Source organism: Podarcis tiliguerta, assembly GCF_965153285.1.
Source record: "Podarcis tiliguerta genome assembly, chromosome: 8".
Taxonomy (NCBI): Eukaryota; Metazoa; Chordata; class Lepidosauria; order Squamata; family Lacertidae; genus Podarcis; species Podarcis tiliguerta.
The window spans coordinates 24,643,338-24,662,509 of NC_139541.1; the positions used below are offsets into that span (position 1 = coordinate 24,643,338).

Sequence of the window (19,172 nt, forward strand, 5' to 3'; positions counted from 1 at the left end):
ATAAATAGGGACCGCTTTAAAGCGGGAAGGTAAACGGCGTTTCCGTGTGCTGCACTGGTGCAGGCTCGCCAGCTACAGCTTCGTCACACTGGCCACGTGACCCGGAAGTGTCTTCGGACAACACTGGCTCACGGCCTCTTAAGCGAGATGAGCACGCAACCCCAGAGTCGGACACGACTGGCCCATACGGGCAGGGGTACCTTTACCTTTACCTATGGTGGCAGCAGTGCAAGGAAGGTGACTCCATCCCAGACCCCACAAGGCCCTTGCCTCCTCCAAGTCCTTCTTCAGCTGACGTCACTGGCTGCAGGCAAGGACACCTGCCCAGCTCACCAGCCGCAGAGGGCATGCTTGCAGAGTCCTCTCAGTCATGCAGAGCTGGGCTCTCCTTCCAGAGTCATCTTGCTTGTGCTGGTGGCTCCAGATGCCAGGTGATAAGAATTACTGATGCGGCGCTCTCAGAAACCCATTTGCTTTATGGCTTAGTGGCCTGCTACTGAAATTCAGCTGGGCTTCATTAGCATACAGAATGGCAGCCTCCTCTCAATGCCCCACCACCACAAAAAAGGAGAAAAAAGGAAAAAGGTTGCATCATGCCATCAGATGCGTCCAGGGCCAGCACTTTCCCTTTCATCTGCCAGCACTGCTAGGTCATTTTAAGCAAACATCTGGCAAGCATTTTTTAATAATAATAATAAAAATAAAAACCCAGCATCTGTAGTTTTAATTAGGTTATCTCCCGGGAATGTCAGGAGAGGAACAGAGAAAGCTTTCCCTAAGGGCAAAAGCTGGCATTTGGGCCTGTTCAATTGTACAGGAGCTGACTCAACTCATTTTCCTCTATTATGCAATCAACAGGGATGCAAGGAAGTCTCCTTTTTGTGCTCAGGAAAGTTGCTATTAAACTTTTCCACGCAAAGGCGAGCTCAGATTTCCTGACTCCGAGGCAATGGGGGTCTTCCTCCTCCTGTCAGCCTGCCCACCAGAAAGATGGTGGTTAGGCAATTTTTTGTTTTTGCCTGGAGGAATGGGGGGGGGGGGCCGAGCATGAACAGGAGGGGGGGGGACTACTGAGAAGCAGGATAGCTTGAAAGAAATTTCCCAGTGTGCATTCCCACAGACGTGAGCAGGCAAGGGCTAGCTAAAAAGAGCCAGATGCATCAATTTAGCCAAGCAGCTTAGAGGTCCGCCACAGATGCAAAAGGAAGGCGGTCGGATGTGTTCAGAGACCTTGACGGGTCAAGTCCTGATATCTGTCCATTCTTCCGACCGCCAGGCAAGAGGGGTGGAGCAGAGATGCTGGGACCCCTTTTCAGTCGTCTGCTTCTGATTAGCCTCTCTGGGAAAGTTCAGCTCTCATTTCCAAACGTCTCTTCCTTGGCATCTCTTTGATGAGCTAAAAATAGCCTTGGCGCTTTATCCGGAAGAGGCAGTTGTGGGGGTCAGTTGCTAAGAAGGATAATGGATCGGCTGCCAAGAAGCAGCTGGATCCCTGATGGTCTCCTGCACCCCCCTCCCCCACTTTAAAAGCAAGCAATAAAAAAAGGGCGGGAGGGAGACCTCTTTCTTCCAGCAGCATCCATTAACATGTAAACAAAGCAAGATAATTTTGAGCTGTTTTAAAGAGCAGCGGGACCGGGGATTTTTTTTTGCTGAGTACAGTATACTAATGCAGAAGACATCAAGCCTACCACCAGTGATCAGCATTCAGGTTTTTGGCTTTTTCGGGAGCTCTTAATATCTGTTGGATCAGACCACGGCAGGTCCGTGTACTTCAGCTGATTTGCTTTTTGTAGATCCCGACCTCCCCGGAAATCTACAAACAAACGTTGCCCATTCCCCCTCATTCCAATGTCTCCCTCTCACAGAAGCAAAGCCAAAAATGAGCCAAAGAAACCCTCAACCACATTTGTGTCCGGGTTTTCCTACCTCCTCAAAACTAAAAATGCTCATTGCTCTTTGTGCAAACCGCTCCCCCCCCCATCATTATGTTGCTATTGCTCCCTGTTCCCTTCCCACTTTTAGGACTTTCCTTTTTGAGGTGGGGGGGGGTGCCACCCCCTGGACTTGTTGCAAGGAAGAAGGCATGCAGGTGGAGGTCATGGCCGTAGCCAAGGGAGGAGCAGGGGGACAGCAGCCTCCCCTAAAGCAATCAAAATCAATACAAATCCGAGGTTCTTCTCCCCCCCCCCCAACAAAAGCCTGCCCCTTACAACAGAAATCCTGTCTACGCCCATGGTGGGGGCTAGCTGAGGGCAGGCTTAGGTTGATGGGGCAGTGCCCCATTGGCCCTAATGAACCACCCTCCACTGCCTGGACTACAACTCCCCACAGCTGGCTGGGGCTCATGGGAGTTGTAGTCTTACAACAGCTGGAAGGCGCCAGTTTTTGAAAGACTGTGTGGCCTATTCTTTTGGTACTTTAGGACTTTGCCCAATTTTCACCCAGGAACATTCTGAGGTTTTAAATTGCCATCAGGGAGAGGCCAGGGTTGGGCCAAAGAGAGCATAGCCTAGTGGTTAAAGTATTGGGCAAGGACTAGGGAAGAACTGGCCCAAATTCTAGCTGCTGGGATGTTCAGCTCGACTTGGGGGGAAAAAGCAAAACAAAACAGCCGTATATGCAGAAAATGCCAGCGACAATGAGAGGGTAGCACCAATCACCCTCCCCAGCCAGGCTCCGCTGAGCTGCCAGTTAAATATATCCAGATTGTCAAGATGGCACCTGGCAGATGAATTACCTGATTAACTGTTTTTTCATTGAACTAATAAAAGTGGAGTGCGGGGCGGGGGGTGTTTAGAAGTGACGGCACAATATGGATGATAGATACCAGAGCCAGCTCCCCAGACAGCCTCCCCCCAGAGCAAGTTTGGTGGGCTTTGCATTAAAAATAGAAGAGAGCTCTGCAAAACTGCTTGTATTTATATGGAGTGTTGTGACAACTGTCATCTTGTATTCATCAGGGTGATCCCAAAGGACCCGTGCAAGTATTAAACTTGCCTCTCTTTTTTTTTGTTTGCTGACAAAATAGAATATGAGCCAGCCTCCCAGAGAGGATCCTGGTGGGGTTTATAATCCCCTCCCAGAAGTCATTCATAAAATAAGTATGCCCTCTGATGTCAACTGGAATACCTGGATGCAAAAATGCGGAGCTAAAATGAGGTGAGAGATCAAGATGAGCTCCTTCTGCTTGGTAGCCAAGCCAGGGCACCCACTAGGTCTTTTCATGGCCTCTTAGCATTAAGGTTGATACCCTCCAGGTGGCTCTCCATGACCATCAACCACACCGGCCAACAACACCTGGAGGACTATAAATCTTCCCCATTCCTGGCTGATATTTTGAGGGAAATTTGTAGGTTCCTGGTTAGGTGGAATCTCTGGGGAACGCTGAGGGTAGCAAAGCAAAAGTCATTTCAAAGCTACCCAAAATTTATCCAAAGGGACTCATGTGTTCCTGGGTGAATTTTTGCTCCATTACCTTACCCTGCCATGCAAAAACATTTCTCAGTTTTCTAGCAAGCATGGGAGAAACTATGGTTATTTTTCAGAAGTCATAAGCTGCACACACATACTGCCCCTTACTCCAGTTACTGTGCACTCTCACGGCGGGTATTTGAAGCTGAGAAAACACGGCACCATCCACAACCATCTGTATCCTGCCGTTCCTTGAGAAACGCTGCTGTTTGATGCATTTCCCCTCAAATCAGCTTCCATCCAATTTGAAAATGTACCCCCACAGTTAAGCTGAGGTGTGTACAGTCATTGCACATGCTCAGATGACGGCTTCATTGAATAAGAGCACAGGGGTGGTTGCAGGCACAGGGAAGCGAATCAGGTAATGTTATGCACAGCAATGTAAAAGTCACCTTGAGACACAGCGGGGGGGGAATGACCTCGCTGTGTTTTTATCCGCTAATGTGTTCATGCTTGTAGTTCCTACAAGGAGCAGATATGCAATTCTGCCTTTGTTGCAGTGCCGGCACGCCAGTTGCTCTCATTGTTTCCCATCCTTTGGCTCAAAGTGCGCCACTGACTGCACTGTGTGAAATATTCCCAGAATGCACTTTCCACTACCCACAGTGATCAAGAGGAGCTTCCTTTTCGGCCACTCTTCCCAGTACTCTATGATTGCTGGAGGACCAGCCAAGGGAATCAAGGCACAAGGATATCACTTATCAAATCACATTAAGGGGGAGATGGTGGTTGAGAGGGGGAATTTGCTGGCCGTATCCAAGAGGAAGCAGTGCTGAAACTGCATTAACATCTATTGAGCACACTTGATCTTTACCATCCACTAGATGCCAAAACCACAGGGTTAGAGCCAGACATGATGTTTGGGTGGCATGCCAGCCGGTGTTGGCTTCCTTTGCTTATTGAAATGCCCAAAGCTGGCAACCTTTGCTGTGTCTTGTTAACCTCTATCAGGGCTGGCCCAAGACATCTTGGCACCAAGGTACAACATCCCAAAGGGCAACCTCACTTTAACTGAAGTGGACACAACCCACCAGGAACTCCTCCCGAGAGCAGAGTTAAAATGGCTTATAGGATTGTTTGGGTTTTTTTGCAAACTTTTTTGGGTGGTGCCAAAACAAGCTCTCATCCGATTGTCCTTTTTAAAAATTTATTTCCTCGCATTTATATTCCACATGGATTCCACCATGCAATTCAAGGCAGAATACATGCGCTTCCCAAGTGGTCGCCCAATCAGGCACTTTGTGATAGTGTCCACTTAGACATGCCTGCTGTGACATCATCAATTAGTCACATCCGATTGGCTATGCTGATGCAGTGCTGTGCCAGTCAACTGTGTGTGATTCCTGACTGGGTGGCTCTAAGAGTTTGGGTGAATTTCTCTTCCACCAAATCTTCCAAGTTTCTACTTGAAAATTGGAAATGGAAAATATGCATCGCACATCAACTTTTTCTGCAAAAAAAACCTCAGTAGAACGGAACAGGAGCTCCACCAGAGTCTACTGTACCCTTGCTTAGATCTTGGTTATTTCAATGGACTGATGAAAGAGAATAATCCCTTGTTTTGTGACCCAGAAATCCCATTTCTTTCTTGTCTTTCTGTCTCTCCCTGATTCATGCAACTGCCATTCACAGCACTGAGCCTGCCACCTTAGCTTGCTTCTGAGTAGCATGGCACCCTCTGCTTAGCCCATATAAATGGAGGACAATTCCCCTGCCCCAACCCCCTTGCAAATCTGATAACAACACCAAAAAAACCGGGTCCTAACTTTCATACTGATCAAAAACAGCCACAAGGAAATACCCGTAAATCACTTGCTGCTCTCGTGGCCCCAGTAGCCAAAACAACCAATTAGCACAAATCAACCTGATTAAATAATTGCTTCATATTTTCTGCAAATCCATACCCTTGTCCTAGGCGTGATTAAAGATGTCTTCATTTGTAATGCAGATTCAGCTGTGAGGAAAACCGGAGAGAACTTTCCTTTGGGGGAAGAACTGATTAAATGAGAGCGCTTGCTAGCCAGGACCTCCCGCCGACGGAGGAGGGCAGAGCAAGAAGACACTTGCCACCTGTGGGGGCAAAAACAATGTGTTCTGTGTGTTCGATTTGATCTCTTAGAGAGCGAGGGCTGGAGAGGCCTGGAACACATCCACCTCGACAATGAACAATGGCGCCACACATCCATCTGGGCTCTTGTGAAATCTATCACTTCCCACCTCATCTTAAAAGGTAAGATGACTGACTGGGGTTGTGGCACTCATCTCGCTTTATTGGCCGGGGGAGCCGGCATACAGCTTCCAGGTCATGTGGCCAGCATGACGAAGCCGCTTCTGGCGAACCAGAGCAGCGCACGGAAACACCGTTTACCTTCCTGCCAGAGCGGTACCTATTTATCTACTTGCACTCTGACGTGCTTTCGAACAGGAGCTGGGACCCAACAATGGGAGCTCACCCCATTGTGGGATTCGAACCACCGACTTTCTGATCGGCAAGCCCTAGGCTCTGTGGTTTAACCCACAGCGCCACCCACGTCCCATCCACCTCATCTTACAACCCCATAAAACAATGAGTGGGTACTCATTCATTTGAATTCCCCCCTCCACTTTTTGCTGTTGTTAAAAAAAAAGTGTGCAGTTTTTATGGTGTGCGCATGCAAGAGTGATACTCACTCATGTTGTAAACTTGACTTGTGGCACACTTGCTGAAATATACTCAGAGTCGCAAAGTGATTTCATGCTCTTTATTCAGCTCATAGTGGTGAGGAGGAATGAATGAAAGTCCCCTCAAAGTATCTGCTTTATATACATTATTTACACAATGGGCTGCACATGATTGGCTAATTCTGGAATTCTACTGTAAGCCAATCAGGTTGTGGATTCACTTATATCTGGAGCATGATTGGGTGGTTCCTGCCAACCAATCAGACTGCTGCATTGTTCTAGGACCAATCAGACTGATGCATTCTGAATCCTATTGTTCTAGGACCAATCAGACTGCTGCGATTTGGATCCTATTGTTCTAGGACCAATCAGACTGCTGCAGTTTGGATCCTATTCAACTCAGTACATAACACCCCTCCCCTCTAAGTTCCAGTCCTGCCCGGGAGGTCACATTCATAGTCCTCGAGGTACGCCGGCGGCCTACGTGTGCGTTGCGGCCTGTGGTGTTCCCTGGTCCGGGGTTCAGGTTCTGGCTCGTGTTCCAAGGATGCTGGCTGTGATGGGCCTGTTTGGTCTGGCGCAACCGGCTCGCTCAGTCGTGGTTCTGGTTCCGGTGTCCTTTCGGCCTCGCGGGTCCTCTCTGTATTTACTGATTCTGCCTCTCCTGCTGGCCCCTCCTGCTCTATGGGCCTCACTGCCGCTCTGTTCCCTTGGGACTCCTCTGACCTTTCCTCCTCCTGGTTTTCTCCCGGGAATCGTCGCCGTATCTGGTCGCAGTGGCGGCGCCAGCATTGCCCCCCATCCGTTAGCACCTCGTATGACACGGGGCCAGTGACCCTGGTGACTGTGGCGGGTACCCATGCTGGGCCTGCCCCAAAATTCTTTGCGTACACTGGGTCCTGGGCCTCGAAGGTCCGGGGGTTCCTGCCTTCCCCCACCACTACCTCATCCTGAGCTCTATCGGGGTGAAGGCGGTCCAATCTGATTGCAAGGCGCCGACCCATTAGTAGTTCAGCGGGGCTCCGGCCAGTCGTTGAGCTGGGGGTGCTGTGCTGTGCTAGAAGGAATGTGGCAAGGCGGTACTCCCAATCCCCTTGCGTCATGCGGCGAAGGGTGTCCTTGGTGGTCCGCACCATGCGTTCTGCTTGGCCATTGGTGGCAGGGTGGAATGGCGCCGAACGGATGTGGCGGATGGCGTTCTGCGCTGTGAAGGTTTGGAATTCTCCTGACGTGAATGCAGTCCCGTTGTCTGAGACGAGAGTGTCAGGGAGCCCGTGGGTTGCAAACAGCCTGCGTAGTACCCGGATGGCTGCGGATGTAGAAGTGGACGGTACCAGTGCGACTTCCAGCCATTTGGTGTAGGAGTCCACCACTATGAAGAATGTTTTCCCCTGAAAGGGGCCAGCGAAGTCCACATGCAGGCGTGACCATGGTGCTCGGGCGGACTCCCAGGACTGGACTGGGGCCCTTGGGGGATCTGGGCGGGATTCTTGGCAGGCCTGGCAGTGTTTGACCCAGGCCTCTATCTCTCCGTCGATCCCCGGCCACCACACATAACTCCTGGCCAGGGCCTTCATTCTTACTACCCCTGGGTGTGTCTCGTGTAGGGCTGTGAGGACCCTTTTGCGGAGGGGCTGGGGAACGACGACCCTGCTACCCCATAACAGGCACCCCTTGTGGGCCGACAGTTCATGTTTGCGGGTTGTGTAGCCAGCGAATTCTGGCCCAGGGCTGTTGCTGGGCCATCCCCTCCACACCCAGTCCAGGACCCGGGAGATGACCCTGTCTTTCTTGGAATGGTGTGCAACTTCTTGTGCCTGAATGGGGCGGTCGGGAAGCAGCTCCAGGCTCATAACCTCTTGTGCAGGTGCTGGGTCGGGGCCTGTTTCCGGTAGTGGTAGCCTGCTGAGAGCGTCCGCATGGCCCATCGCCTTCCCAGGTCGGTGAATCAGTGAATACTGGTAGCTGGCAAGGAAAATTGACCACCTGAGGACGCGAGGAGACAGCACTTGGGGGGTCTGCTTTTCGGGGGCAAACAAGCCAAGCAACGGCTTGTGGTCAGTCACCACGGTGAAGGGCCGCCCGTACAAGAAATCATGGAATTTTTTTACTCCCTTCACAATTGCCAGCCCCTCCTTGTCTATTTGTGAGTAGTTCCGTTCGGTTGCGCTGAGTGTCTGGGAAAAGTATGCTACTGGTACCTCTCTTCCATCCGGGAGTTGGTGTCCCAGGACAGCGCCAATGCCATAGGGTGAGGCGTCGCATGCTAGCACCACCGGCAGCCTCTCGTCGAAGTGTGCCAAGACCGAGTTTGAGACAAGCAAGTCCTTGACTGCCTGGAATGCAGCCTCCTGGCGCTGGCCCCACACCCAAGGGGCCCGCTTGTCCAGAAGTCTGTGTAGGGGCTCTGCTACCGCCGCTTTGTGGGGAAGGAAGGAATGGTAAAAGTTCAATAGTCCCAAGAAGGCCTGAAGTTCAGTCTTGTTCTTGGGTGCTGGGGCATCACAAATGGCCCGTACCTTGTCCCCAGTCGGGTGTACCCCTTCTGCGTCCACCATAAATCCCAGAAAGTCCACCTGAGGCACTCCTAGTAGACATTTTTCCCGCTTCACCTTGAGACCCGCCGTCTGGAAACGGTGCAGAACGGTGCGGAGGCGGTCCTCAAACTCCTCTGGTGTGGGCCCGGCAATCAACACATCATCGAAGAAGGGGGTGACGCCAGGAATTCCTTTAAGGAGAGAGTCCATTAGGTTCTGGAATATGCCTGGTGCCACGCTGACGCCGAATTGCAGCCGCTTTACCCTGAACGCTCCTCTGTGCGTCACAATTGTCTGTGCCTCTGCTGTGGCCTCATCTACTGGTAGCTGTTGATATGCTTGGGCCAAGTCCAGCTTGCCAAAAATTTTCGACCCAGCCAGGGTGGCAAGGACATGGCTGACCACTGGCACTGGGTATGCATGGGCCGTGAGGGCCTTGTTTATGGTACATTTGTAGTCTGCGCAGATGCGGACCGAACCATTAGGCTTGACGGGTGTGACGATTGGGGTTTCCCAGGGGGCATTAGGCACCGGCTCCAGCACTCCTTGCTCCACGAGCCGGTCCAATTCCTCGTCTATACGGGGTTTCAGGGCGAACGGGACCCGGCGGGCCTTGAGCCTGACTGGTCGTACTGCGGGGTCAAGCTGTAGAGCAATGGGGGGGCCCGTATACTGTCCCAATTTCCCATCAAAAACCCCCGGAAATTCCTTGCATATGGCGTCCACGTCCACTTGTAAGCTAGTGTTGTTCACCCCGGTGACTGCTAGCCCCAGTGGTCCAAACCATGCCAATCCCAGTAAGCTAATGTAGGGGCCCTTGACCACAAGCAAGTCCAGTTGCCGCGTCCGTCCTCGGTATTGCACCCTGAAGGTCCCCACCCCCATTGTGGGGACCTTACGTTTCTGGAAGTCCCGGAGGGTGAATGGGGCCGGCCTGAGTTTGGGACCCCCAGTAGGACACAGTTTCCTTAAGGTCCTTGCCGAGATTATGGATAGATTTGAACCCGTGTCAAGCTCCATGCGGCATGGGGCCCCCTCTATCTGTACCTCTACATAAATTTTCTCTACGTTGGGGTGGGGCAACTGGTATACCTGGAAGTCCGTGAGCTCCGTTGAGTTGCCTTGGTGCGTTGGGCCCCGGGACCTGGGGCTCTTGGATTGGTCATCTGATGCCTGGCGTCGGGTGGGCCGAGCCCGACACACCCGGGCGATGTGCCCCGATTTTCTGCACTGCCTGCACTCTGCGTTGCGGAAACGGCAGGTCCTCCTCTCGTGACTTTCTCCACAGCTTGCGCAGTTCCCTCCTTCTCGTCGAGGCAGCTGTGGTATGTGGGCTGCTTGAGTGCGCTGCTGTACTCGGTGCACCTCCTCCCTGTTGGATCCTGAGTCGTCGGTGAGGTCTTCGTGGTGGACCCTCGGTTGGGATGGCTGGCTCGGCCGTGCCTCTTGCGTCGACTTCTCAGCAGCTTCCGTTGCCAGGGCCTCCTCCAGAGCGACCTGGAACGTTAGGTTCTTCTTAGCGTAGAGGCGTCGTTGCAGCTTCTCATCCCTCAGGCCACCGACGAGGCGGTCACGAAGCATGTTCTCCAGCTCTGAGAAGTTGCAGAACCGGGCGGCTTGGCGGAGAGAGGTCACAAACCCAGTTATGGTTTCTCCAGGGGCTTGCCGCTTTGCGTAGAAGGCATTTCGACGAGCCACCACTGAGGGCTGCGGCGAAAAGTGCCCCTTCAGCTGTTCCATTATTGTTTTGTATGGAACTGTAGCGACGTCTTCAGGCGCAAGGAGAGCCCGGGCGATTTCAAACGTCTCCTCTCCGCAGACGCTGAAGAATATTGCCCTCTTCTTGGCGTCTTCTTCATCGGTGACCCCTTTGGCTTCTAGGAGGAAGGTGAAACGAGAGGCGTATGCTTCCCAGTCTCCAGATGCTGGGTTGAATGGCGAGAAGCTGCTGTTGGTTGCCATTCTGAGTTCCTTGTGTCCCAGAGCTGAAGCTTGGATACACGGTGCGAGGCAGCGGTGCGGCAGGTGGCGGTGCTGCGGTGCGGTGTGTGTCAGTCAGCTCAGCGGGATCCCATCCTCGTCGCCAGTGAAATATACTCAGAGTCGCAAAGTGATTTCATGCTCTTTATTCAGCTCATAGTGGTGAGGAGGAATGAATGAAAGTCCCCTCAAAGTATCTGCTTTATATACATTATTTACACAATGGGCTGCACATGATTGGCTAATTCTGGAATTCTACTGTAAGCCAATCAGGTTGTGGATTCACTTATATCTGGAGCATGATTGGGTGGTTCCTGCCAACCAATCAGACTGCTGCATTGTTCTAGGACCAATCAGACTGATGCATTCTGAATCCTATTGTTCTAGGACCAATCAGACTGCTGCGATTTGGATCCTATTGTTCTAGGACCAATCAGACTGCTGCAGTTTGGATCCTATTCAACTCAGTACATAACACTTGCCATAAGGCAGCGAGCCTTCTGAGTGAGGACTATCTTCCTCCCGGATCCTTATTTACAGAACCTTCACTTTTTGGCACTCCAGGAGGATGAACCATTGTAATAACTCAGTTAACAGAGCATGGCTTAGGCTGATCTGCTCTGCCAGCGGTTCTTGCCAGTGGACTTTGGCTGCCTCGGCCTCCATTTCTCAACTCAACATTCTGTTTGTATAACAGAAGCAAAAGCACACGGAACGTCCTTTCCCCCATTTAGATTCTGCTTGTGTTTCTGGATATCTAACAATTTCCGCCCCTCTGGCATTAAAAAAAAAGGAAGGGGGGCGATGAGTATCCCTTCCTATTTGCCTTTTGCCGCAACTCAGAGCTATGACATTTTTGCCCGCTCTCTCTCGGATAAAAAACATTTGTCCAAGAAATTCCATTAATGCAGCGGGATCCTTTCCCCTGGTTTCAGCTAATTAAATGCCATATGGTGGCAAAGAAATTAATTTAAGCCTGCCCGGTAGCTGTGGTTGCTCTGCAAGTTTCCATCATCGTGGCACGTCCAAATGGCCGCAGAAATAACAGAGGGATCCCACCTCACCTGGTTCCACCTACGAAGGCTGAGGAGATCCACATTTCCCTTCTTCTGAAAACAGAAGCCACCTATCCCCCTGATGCAGGGAAAAGTCTTGAGCAGGGAGCAAGTTGGAGGGTATTATCAGAACTGTTCAGAAGGATGTGCAGCTAAGTCAATGGCACAGGCAATGCTCAACAGGGATTGAGGTCTGCATACTCCTGCTTCAAGAGACCAATGGGATCTCTTTAACTGTAGGATGAGACAGTGTTCTTAGGGTATTCTGCATAGAGACACACAGGGCATTGTGCAAGCAGTGCTGCTGGAGCTTCCCAGCAGCCCCTCGCCCCTATGGCTTGCAGAGGTGCAAAACTGTATGCATGGACTCACAGGATCCACAAACAGCCAGATGCATCATGCTTTGTGTGACAGATGCACCGTGAAAGCCATACAACCCATTTTGTGGATGGGTGTCTGAAACTTGCGACGCCAGCATGTATGAAAGTGGAATCGCTATATATGCTTTTGCTGGGATCGTTGCTTTCAAAGCCCGTTGGAGACTCTGCAATGTTTTTAAATCCACCTGGTTATTTCTGGGAAGGAGCTCTGGATGTGTGCCGTTTTTTGTTTGTTAAAAAAAAGAATCTGGAGGTTCCCCAGAGTATGGAACCTGAGAACTCAACTGTGCCTTCTTCTCCACAGCGCTAACTCTGTGCGTTTGCACAAAACCCAGGGTGTTAAGTAAACTTGCTGAGAGCACAGGACACCTTGTTCCCCACTCTGCTTAATTGACAGCCTGTAACTGGTGATGAATGATGCTAAGGAGCCAACCACGTGGCTCCGCTGAACTTCTCTGGTCCCTTGGCTTGCATGCATCCTTGAGACCTGCTGCTAGGAGGTTGTGAGCAAGATGAAGGAGGCTGGAGGACTCCTAACCTGGTATATCGCCTGAGGCCACCCCCTCACTGAAGCTCTGAGGCTGCTCAGTGCCACATGAACCACTTTTGTTGAAGAAAAGGTAGGGTACAAATGAATTTTTCCAAAAAAAACAACATTGTAAGGGCATTGGAGCTTTTAAGGTTTCTCAGAATCAGTCACTTTTCCGTTGTTTTCTCTTCTGCATCGCCTTGCAAAGGTGAATTGCTGGAAAAGTTTTGCCTATGTGTTGATCAAAAATGCAAGAACATCTTGTTCAGGATGCCAGTGGACAAGACCACAGAGGTTTTGGCCTAGGCAGCGGAGCCCTGATCTCTGATCCTTTTACTGCCTAGCTTGGTGAGATCTCAATGAGATTTCATAGCAGAGGTGGCATCTGCTAGGGCTTCTGTCCATCCAGGTAAAGAGGCTGTGCTCTTCCTCATAGTGGGATCACTGGGGAATCAAGATTCTTCCCAGGGGGTCTAGAGCTTTGGATCTACTGTATTTTTCTCTGTATAAGATGCCCCCTGTTTTGGGTGACTCAAAATTGAGAAAATGGGGGGATTGCTGAAAATCGCTCAACTGTCAGACCTACACTGCAACTCATGCATGTCCCAAAAACTGCCTATCATCTGTCCCCTAGCTGGCAGAAGCTGCCGATCGCCCGCCCAATTGGTGCAGCAACAGTAAATCAACACCAGCCCTTGCCACAGCCACCAGTAACACGTCCAATAGCCACTGACAATCTCCGGGTTGCGGCAGCAACCTGTCCTGCATTCCTCCCCCCACCCCATGCACTATCCGTGTATAAGACGACCCCCAATTTTTTGAATAATTTTTTAAAAAATCATTGTCTTATACACTGAAAAGTACGGTACTTCAGGAGACACTGCGAGGCATCTCTATTTTATGCCATCTTATTCTAGAAGTAATGTCTCTTGTCATTTAAGTTCTGCACAATCTCCCCCCCTCTCTTTTTAAACATTTGGCCCTTGTGTTAATTGTTCACTGTCAGGTTTTTAATTTGGCACAGGATGTCAAACATCAGAGTGACCTTTGAGCTGTGATCCAAACCTCTTCCAAAAGTTTTTTTTTTTGGGGGGGGGGTGTTAAAATCTTCCTCTGAAGGTCAGTCTCCTGCCCCAACATACGCTACTTGAGAGAGAAACTGGCCTCCCCTTGCTGTCTTCCCTCTTTCAGAATCATTAGGAGAACGTTCAGATGAAAATCGGTGCTGGGTCTGTAGTTCTAGGTTTGCAACACCGTGGCAAATGCCTCTGAAGGATGGAGGCACCTTTCAAGGTCTCTGCTCTCGTGAGTTCAAAGCAATATAAACCGGCCTCTCTGAAAAGACCTTGGAGCCAGGCTGCAACTCACAGCAAGACATCCATAACACCAACAAGCAAAGTGCGTAATCTCAACAGGCACGTAACTCCTAACACCCTCCTGCCACCAAAAGGCCGTAGGAAATGTGTTCTAAATCCCCAGCATTTTATCAGCCCTCGGGGCACCATCCCTCTTTCCCCCATCCACCTTTGCGAAGTTGCTTCCCTCTCATAAAGATTCCAGCCCCTTTGGAGCTCCCAGGCAGGCTGGAACAGAGGCAAACCAGAGCCAGATAGTAGGATAAATCATCAAAGAGGCTGTCAGCTTGGACTGGGAGGAGATGCTGGGGCAGGAGAGGGCTCAGTAGGGAGAAAGGCATTCTGCAACAACAAAGAAGAACCTGCTGGCTCAGGCCGATGGGATCCACCTGGTCCAGCATCTTGTCCTTGTGGGATGGAATCCATTGGGAGCAGTCAAATATAACATTCCTTGTTTTCCTAGAGTGGACATGCAAGAAACTTCCTGTTCCTCCTGTCCTGGAGCTTCCTTCCTTGCATATGACTAGTGGGTGGGCGTAACCTTTCCAGACCTGCTAAAAGGACAGAGCATGCTGCCACTCTCCTCTCTTTTTCATCTTCCTTTCATCCTGTGAACTGCTGGACTGCTAGCCTGCTGTCACTAGGTCAACCCACATATGGGGTAAACCTGCTCGTATATGCTTGAAACTTTAAGCCTTAAGCCTGCCTTCAGGGATCACACTGTGCTCTGCCTGATCATGAGTAAACTTTCTTTTTATTGCTTATGAATAACTGTGGTGTCTTTATTCTTTTAGGAGGGATTCAAGGGGCCTTACCAGGAAAATGTTAGAACACATTTCAATCTGGACAAGCCAGATTGAATTGCGTATTGTCTTAAGAAACTCCCACAAGTTTGCAACTAGTTTTCTGCTGTGTAAAGGGGAATGCACTCTGCTAAGTAAAGAAACTTGGGAAGGCAAGTTGGGAAGGATATTAATAAACCATATATTCTCTCCTGCCGCCCTGAACATTCCCACAGTCATCACTGTGGCCAACCAGATGCAACAACGCTGTCGTCCCCAAAGAGCTTTAAGGTGCCTAAGAAAGGTCTATGGGAAAGAAGGACCATCATCTTCTGCAGTTGAAATTCTGGATATGACAGGAGGGAGGAATGACAACGAGGGAAGTGGGAAGGAGCAAGGGCGAGAAAGAAAAAGGGAGGTGGATATTTGGGAATGGAGATTCTTGGTTCTGGAGGCTGCCAAGAAGCAGGAAACAGTTGCGGGGGAGATGTGCACATCTGCACCATTTTTGGCAACAAGAAGAACTGAACTCAGCACATGAGCATATAATTTGTCACGTTGAAGCAACAGCAGGGAGGAGACCTTCCACACACCACATGGTAGCCACCACCCCGTCCCCCCCGGTTGTGCAATGAGAGTGTCCACTTGACAGGAAGCTGCGGCCAATCTTGGTTCCATGAGTTTGTGACACGGGTCCAGGGAGGCCTTAAAGGCAGTCTGCGCCACGCCTCCTTCAAGGGAGATGGTGCTCTCCCTTCTCCACTGAAGCAGCAGTCACCCCCTGGTCCCACCCAGTCAGCTCTCTATGGCTAGCTCTAAGAAGCCAAGGTAGGCAAGGGTCAAGGAGACAGGTGGTCGGCCACACTTCTTCAAGCAGCACCCAACTCGGATATTTATGCATTTATACATTCATTTATTGCATTTATATCCCACCTTTTCTTCCAGCGAGCTCAATATGGCAAGCATGGTTCTTCCCCCTCCCTATTTTATCCCCACAGCAACCCCGTGAGGGAGATTAGGCTGAGAAATGGTGATTGGCTCAAGGTCGCCCAGTGAGCTTCACAGCTGAGATGGGACGCTTGACTTGGGTCTTTGAGGTCCTAACCTGGCACTCCAACCCAGGCATAGGCAAACTCAGCCCTCCAGATGTTTTGGGACTACAAGTCCCATCATCCCTGACCACTGGTCCTGTTAGCTAGGGATGATGGGAGTTGTAGTCCCAAAACATTTGGCGGGCCGAGTTTGCCTATGCCTGCTCTAACCACTGCAACACACTGGCTCTCTGTATCCTTTGGGTGATATTTATCAGCTCCTTTAGGTGATACGGATCACAGGCCTTATCCACAAGGTTTCAGTAGCAGCGTAAGGCATTTGCTAAGGAAGCTAGAAATCCAGGCCTCTTCTCCACCTCCACAAAACCTCCAGAGGCAAGCATGTCATCGGCTGACCCTCCATTTGCCAGCATTTGTTTCTGACTCGCCGGAGGGAGCACCAGGGGGCTGCCGCCTCCTGCTAAACTCTGACACTTTTCAAATCCAAATCTCAAGCCCTGACAACGCTAAGACAGCCCATCAGCAGCCCTTTTGACATTCAGATTCCTCCCTCTTGCACTGCTCCAGCTCTGAGAAGGGCTAGGCGGCATATTTGTACCAGAAGACCATCGAGGGTTGGGGGGGGGGGGGAAGTCTGTGTCGAGCAACTTCTGATCCGGGAGGGAGGGCTGCTTGGGGATTTGCTCTGCAAAACACCCACCTTTCCCTTTTCGCCTTTCAGCCGGTCTGATGCATGCCGCTATGTATTCCATTTGCCCTCTGCAGACCCTCCATCCCTCCTCCAGCAAAGACAGATAATCCATCTCTCTCAAACAATATTGCTGGCACCGGTCTTGTGGACTGCATGCTGACCTTCCTGAATCTGGAGCCTGTACAAAGTTGCCAGCTCTGCTCTTGACGTGGGATGGGGGGGGGGGGAGAGAGAGAGAGAGACAGAGAAAGGAAGGAAGGAAGGAAGGAAGGAAGGAAGGAAGGAAGGGGAGAGGCAGAATCACCGAGAAAAAGTCTTCCCCACTTCCCCACCACAGAGATTACTTCTCCTCCTTCTCCAGCTATCCCCGGGGCAAACGATACTCTAGGTGCGACTTAGCTGGAGATCTGTTATTAATTCTTTTTCTTATCCATTTCATTTCTCTACTGCTCTAGATTTTAAAGGCGGGGGGGGGGGAATCTCAAAGCAGTTTAGAGCACATTCAAACATCAAATAAAACAACAGTATTTATTGTTTTTAGAGTATTTCCTTTTTAGTTTCATGGTTTCAAAAAATGAAAAAAGAAAAAAAGAAAACGTACTTTGAGTTGCATATTGGAAAGAGAAAATATTGTGGTGCCAATGCCTTCTTTTATATTGAGATCAGCAACCTTTGGACTCTCTGCACTTCAGTGCAGATATGAACATTATTCTTATTATTATTTAGATCTGAACTCTGCCTTCAGGCTGGGTGAAAGGGAGGGGGTGGTTAGTTTGACATTATTGTTTTCAGTTTCTTAGACACCTGCAACAACGAGCGCTCTGAAGGCCACTTGCCATATACGACATTAAAATGTACATCTGAAAAATATTTCCTTATCCCTTCCATTGCGAGGTATATTACTACAACCGAATACAAAAGACACACACACAAAGTATAATAGAGAGGTGTACCTTTTAGTGATAATAACTAAGGAATGGTATTAAGATAGAGGACACCATAGAAGGAAAAAAGGGAGGAAGGGAAAAGGACAGGGGATAGAAGAGAGAAAGAAAAAGGAAAAGGGAACAATAAAAAATAGGGGAAGAGAGGCAGGAAGGGAGAAAAGTGTGTGTGTGTGATGCAAAAGAGAGGTTTTCAGAAGCTAGATTTAAAACAGTTTATAAGGTGAGATGCTATCTTCAATTAACTGAGTATGTAATCACATCTAATGAAAATGTATTATTTGTTTCCCACATTTACTTTCTCCTCTAAAAAAAAACTACAATGGCGAGACACCACTAAGATGTCTGAACTACATGACAATACGAAAGCATTTATCTGAGCCTTAAACAAACAAAACCCCCCCAAAAAATGGTTTTTGAGAAGAAGATAAACATTTCTCCTTCCCCTTCCCCTCCGCCTGCACTGGACACATGGTAAGCAAAAAAAGTACTATCCCAACGTGGTCTTTCACAAGTTTCTACAATCTACAGGCAGTCGAAAATCATGCTCTTTTGCCATTGCGCATGAAAGAAAGTCTGACCAGATAATACGTAAATTGTCTGTTGCGGAGTTTTCCCTTCTTGCACTTAGTTTGAGAGTTAATTTCTCCACGAGGGTGGAGGGCCAGGTTTGAGGTGTCCATTCTAAAACCAGTTCACCAGTGCTTTGAAATTACAAATCTGGCTTCAACAATAAGATGTTTCTGCTAGCTAGGGATGATGGGAGTGGTAGTCAAAAAAACAGCTGGAGACCCAAGTTTGGGGAAACCCTGCTCTCGAGGAAGATAAATGCAACAGCAGCTCAAGGGTGCATTTTGTTCTGGTTTTGTTTGCAACACCTATGACATCACCACGCATCAGATGTAGCGTTATGATGTCATCAACATGTGGGCTGCCACAGCCAATTGGATTAAAGGGCAGGGTGGGCTAGTGAGACCAAGTGCAGTGAAGACAAAAACCCAAAATTTTATTAAACCAACCCAAATGTATTTGTGGCAAGTTCTGAAAATCACCGCATTTCTCAATGCTTTGCAGAGAGGAAACAGGGCAAGTAATTTTTGGCTCAGCCCTACATATAACAGAGGGAACTCAAAATAGGCACCGTCCGAGGCAACTCACATCTAATGGCAAATTTATTCTGCAGAATGAGATTGGCCTCTGCTAAAGGGAAGAGGCACAAAATCAAATAAGCTTAAAATACCACTGGTAATGACAGCCCAGGACCAAACCAACAGCGAACGCACCCTGAGAGGATTTCCTTCTGCAGGGGAGAAAGCCTTTCTGTGGAAGGAGCTGGCCTCTCAGCTGCACCTGGAATGTCGACAGCAGCCATTCCTACAGAAAGGCAACATGAGAAGAGTGGGTTTGGGAGGGCCAGATAACAAATGTCAAGAGGACTGCATCTCCCCCAAGGCTGAGGTTTCACCCCGATCCCCTTGAAACCGCTGACTATGCTGGTGACACCCAACTCTACATCTCCTTTTTATCAAATCTGGGTGTCATTGTGGATGATGGGGGTTGATAATGGGCCAATACACTGGAGCGCTTTCTCAACACAGCTTGGAGGTGGTTCATCTGATTTGGGAGATGGTGTTCAGGCTGTCCCGAATGGAGCTACTGCGCTCTCCCTTAAAGGTCAGGTCGTGCTGCGGGTAGGGGAGGTGTGCAATTAGATCTGATTTTCCATCCAAAA

The 19,172-nt window shown here is 49.8% G+C and overlaps 2 protein-coding genes across 5 annotated transcripts in view; both read right to left on the reverse strand.

Annotated features, from left to right (window-relative positions):
* The window catches only part of CAMTA1 (calmodulin binding transcription activator 1), a 696,897-nt gene that overhangs the window by 327,230 nt on the left and 350,495 nt on the right, over nt 1-19,172 (reverse strand). The gene's annotated exons all lie outside the window — the stretch shown is intronic.
* LOC310683482 (uncharacterized protein) lies at nt 8,825-10,977 on the reverse strand (the record flags this gene model as incomplete). The annotated part of the gene is made up of 2 exons (XM_083453417.1): nt 9,765-10,977; nt 8,825-8,863 (listed from the first exon to the last, which is right to left on the reverse strand). The coding sequence occupies exons 1-2, from the start codon at nt 10,632-10,634 to the stop codon at nt 8,825-8,827; spliced, it is 909 nt and encodes a 302-aa protein (XP_083309543.1). The 5' UTR covers nt 10,635-10,977.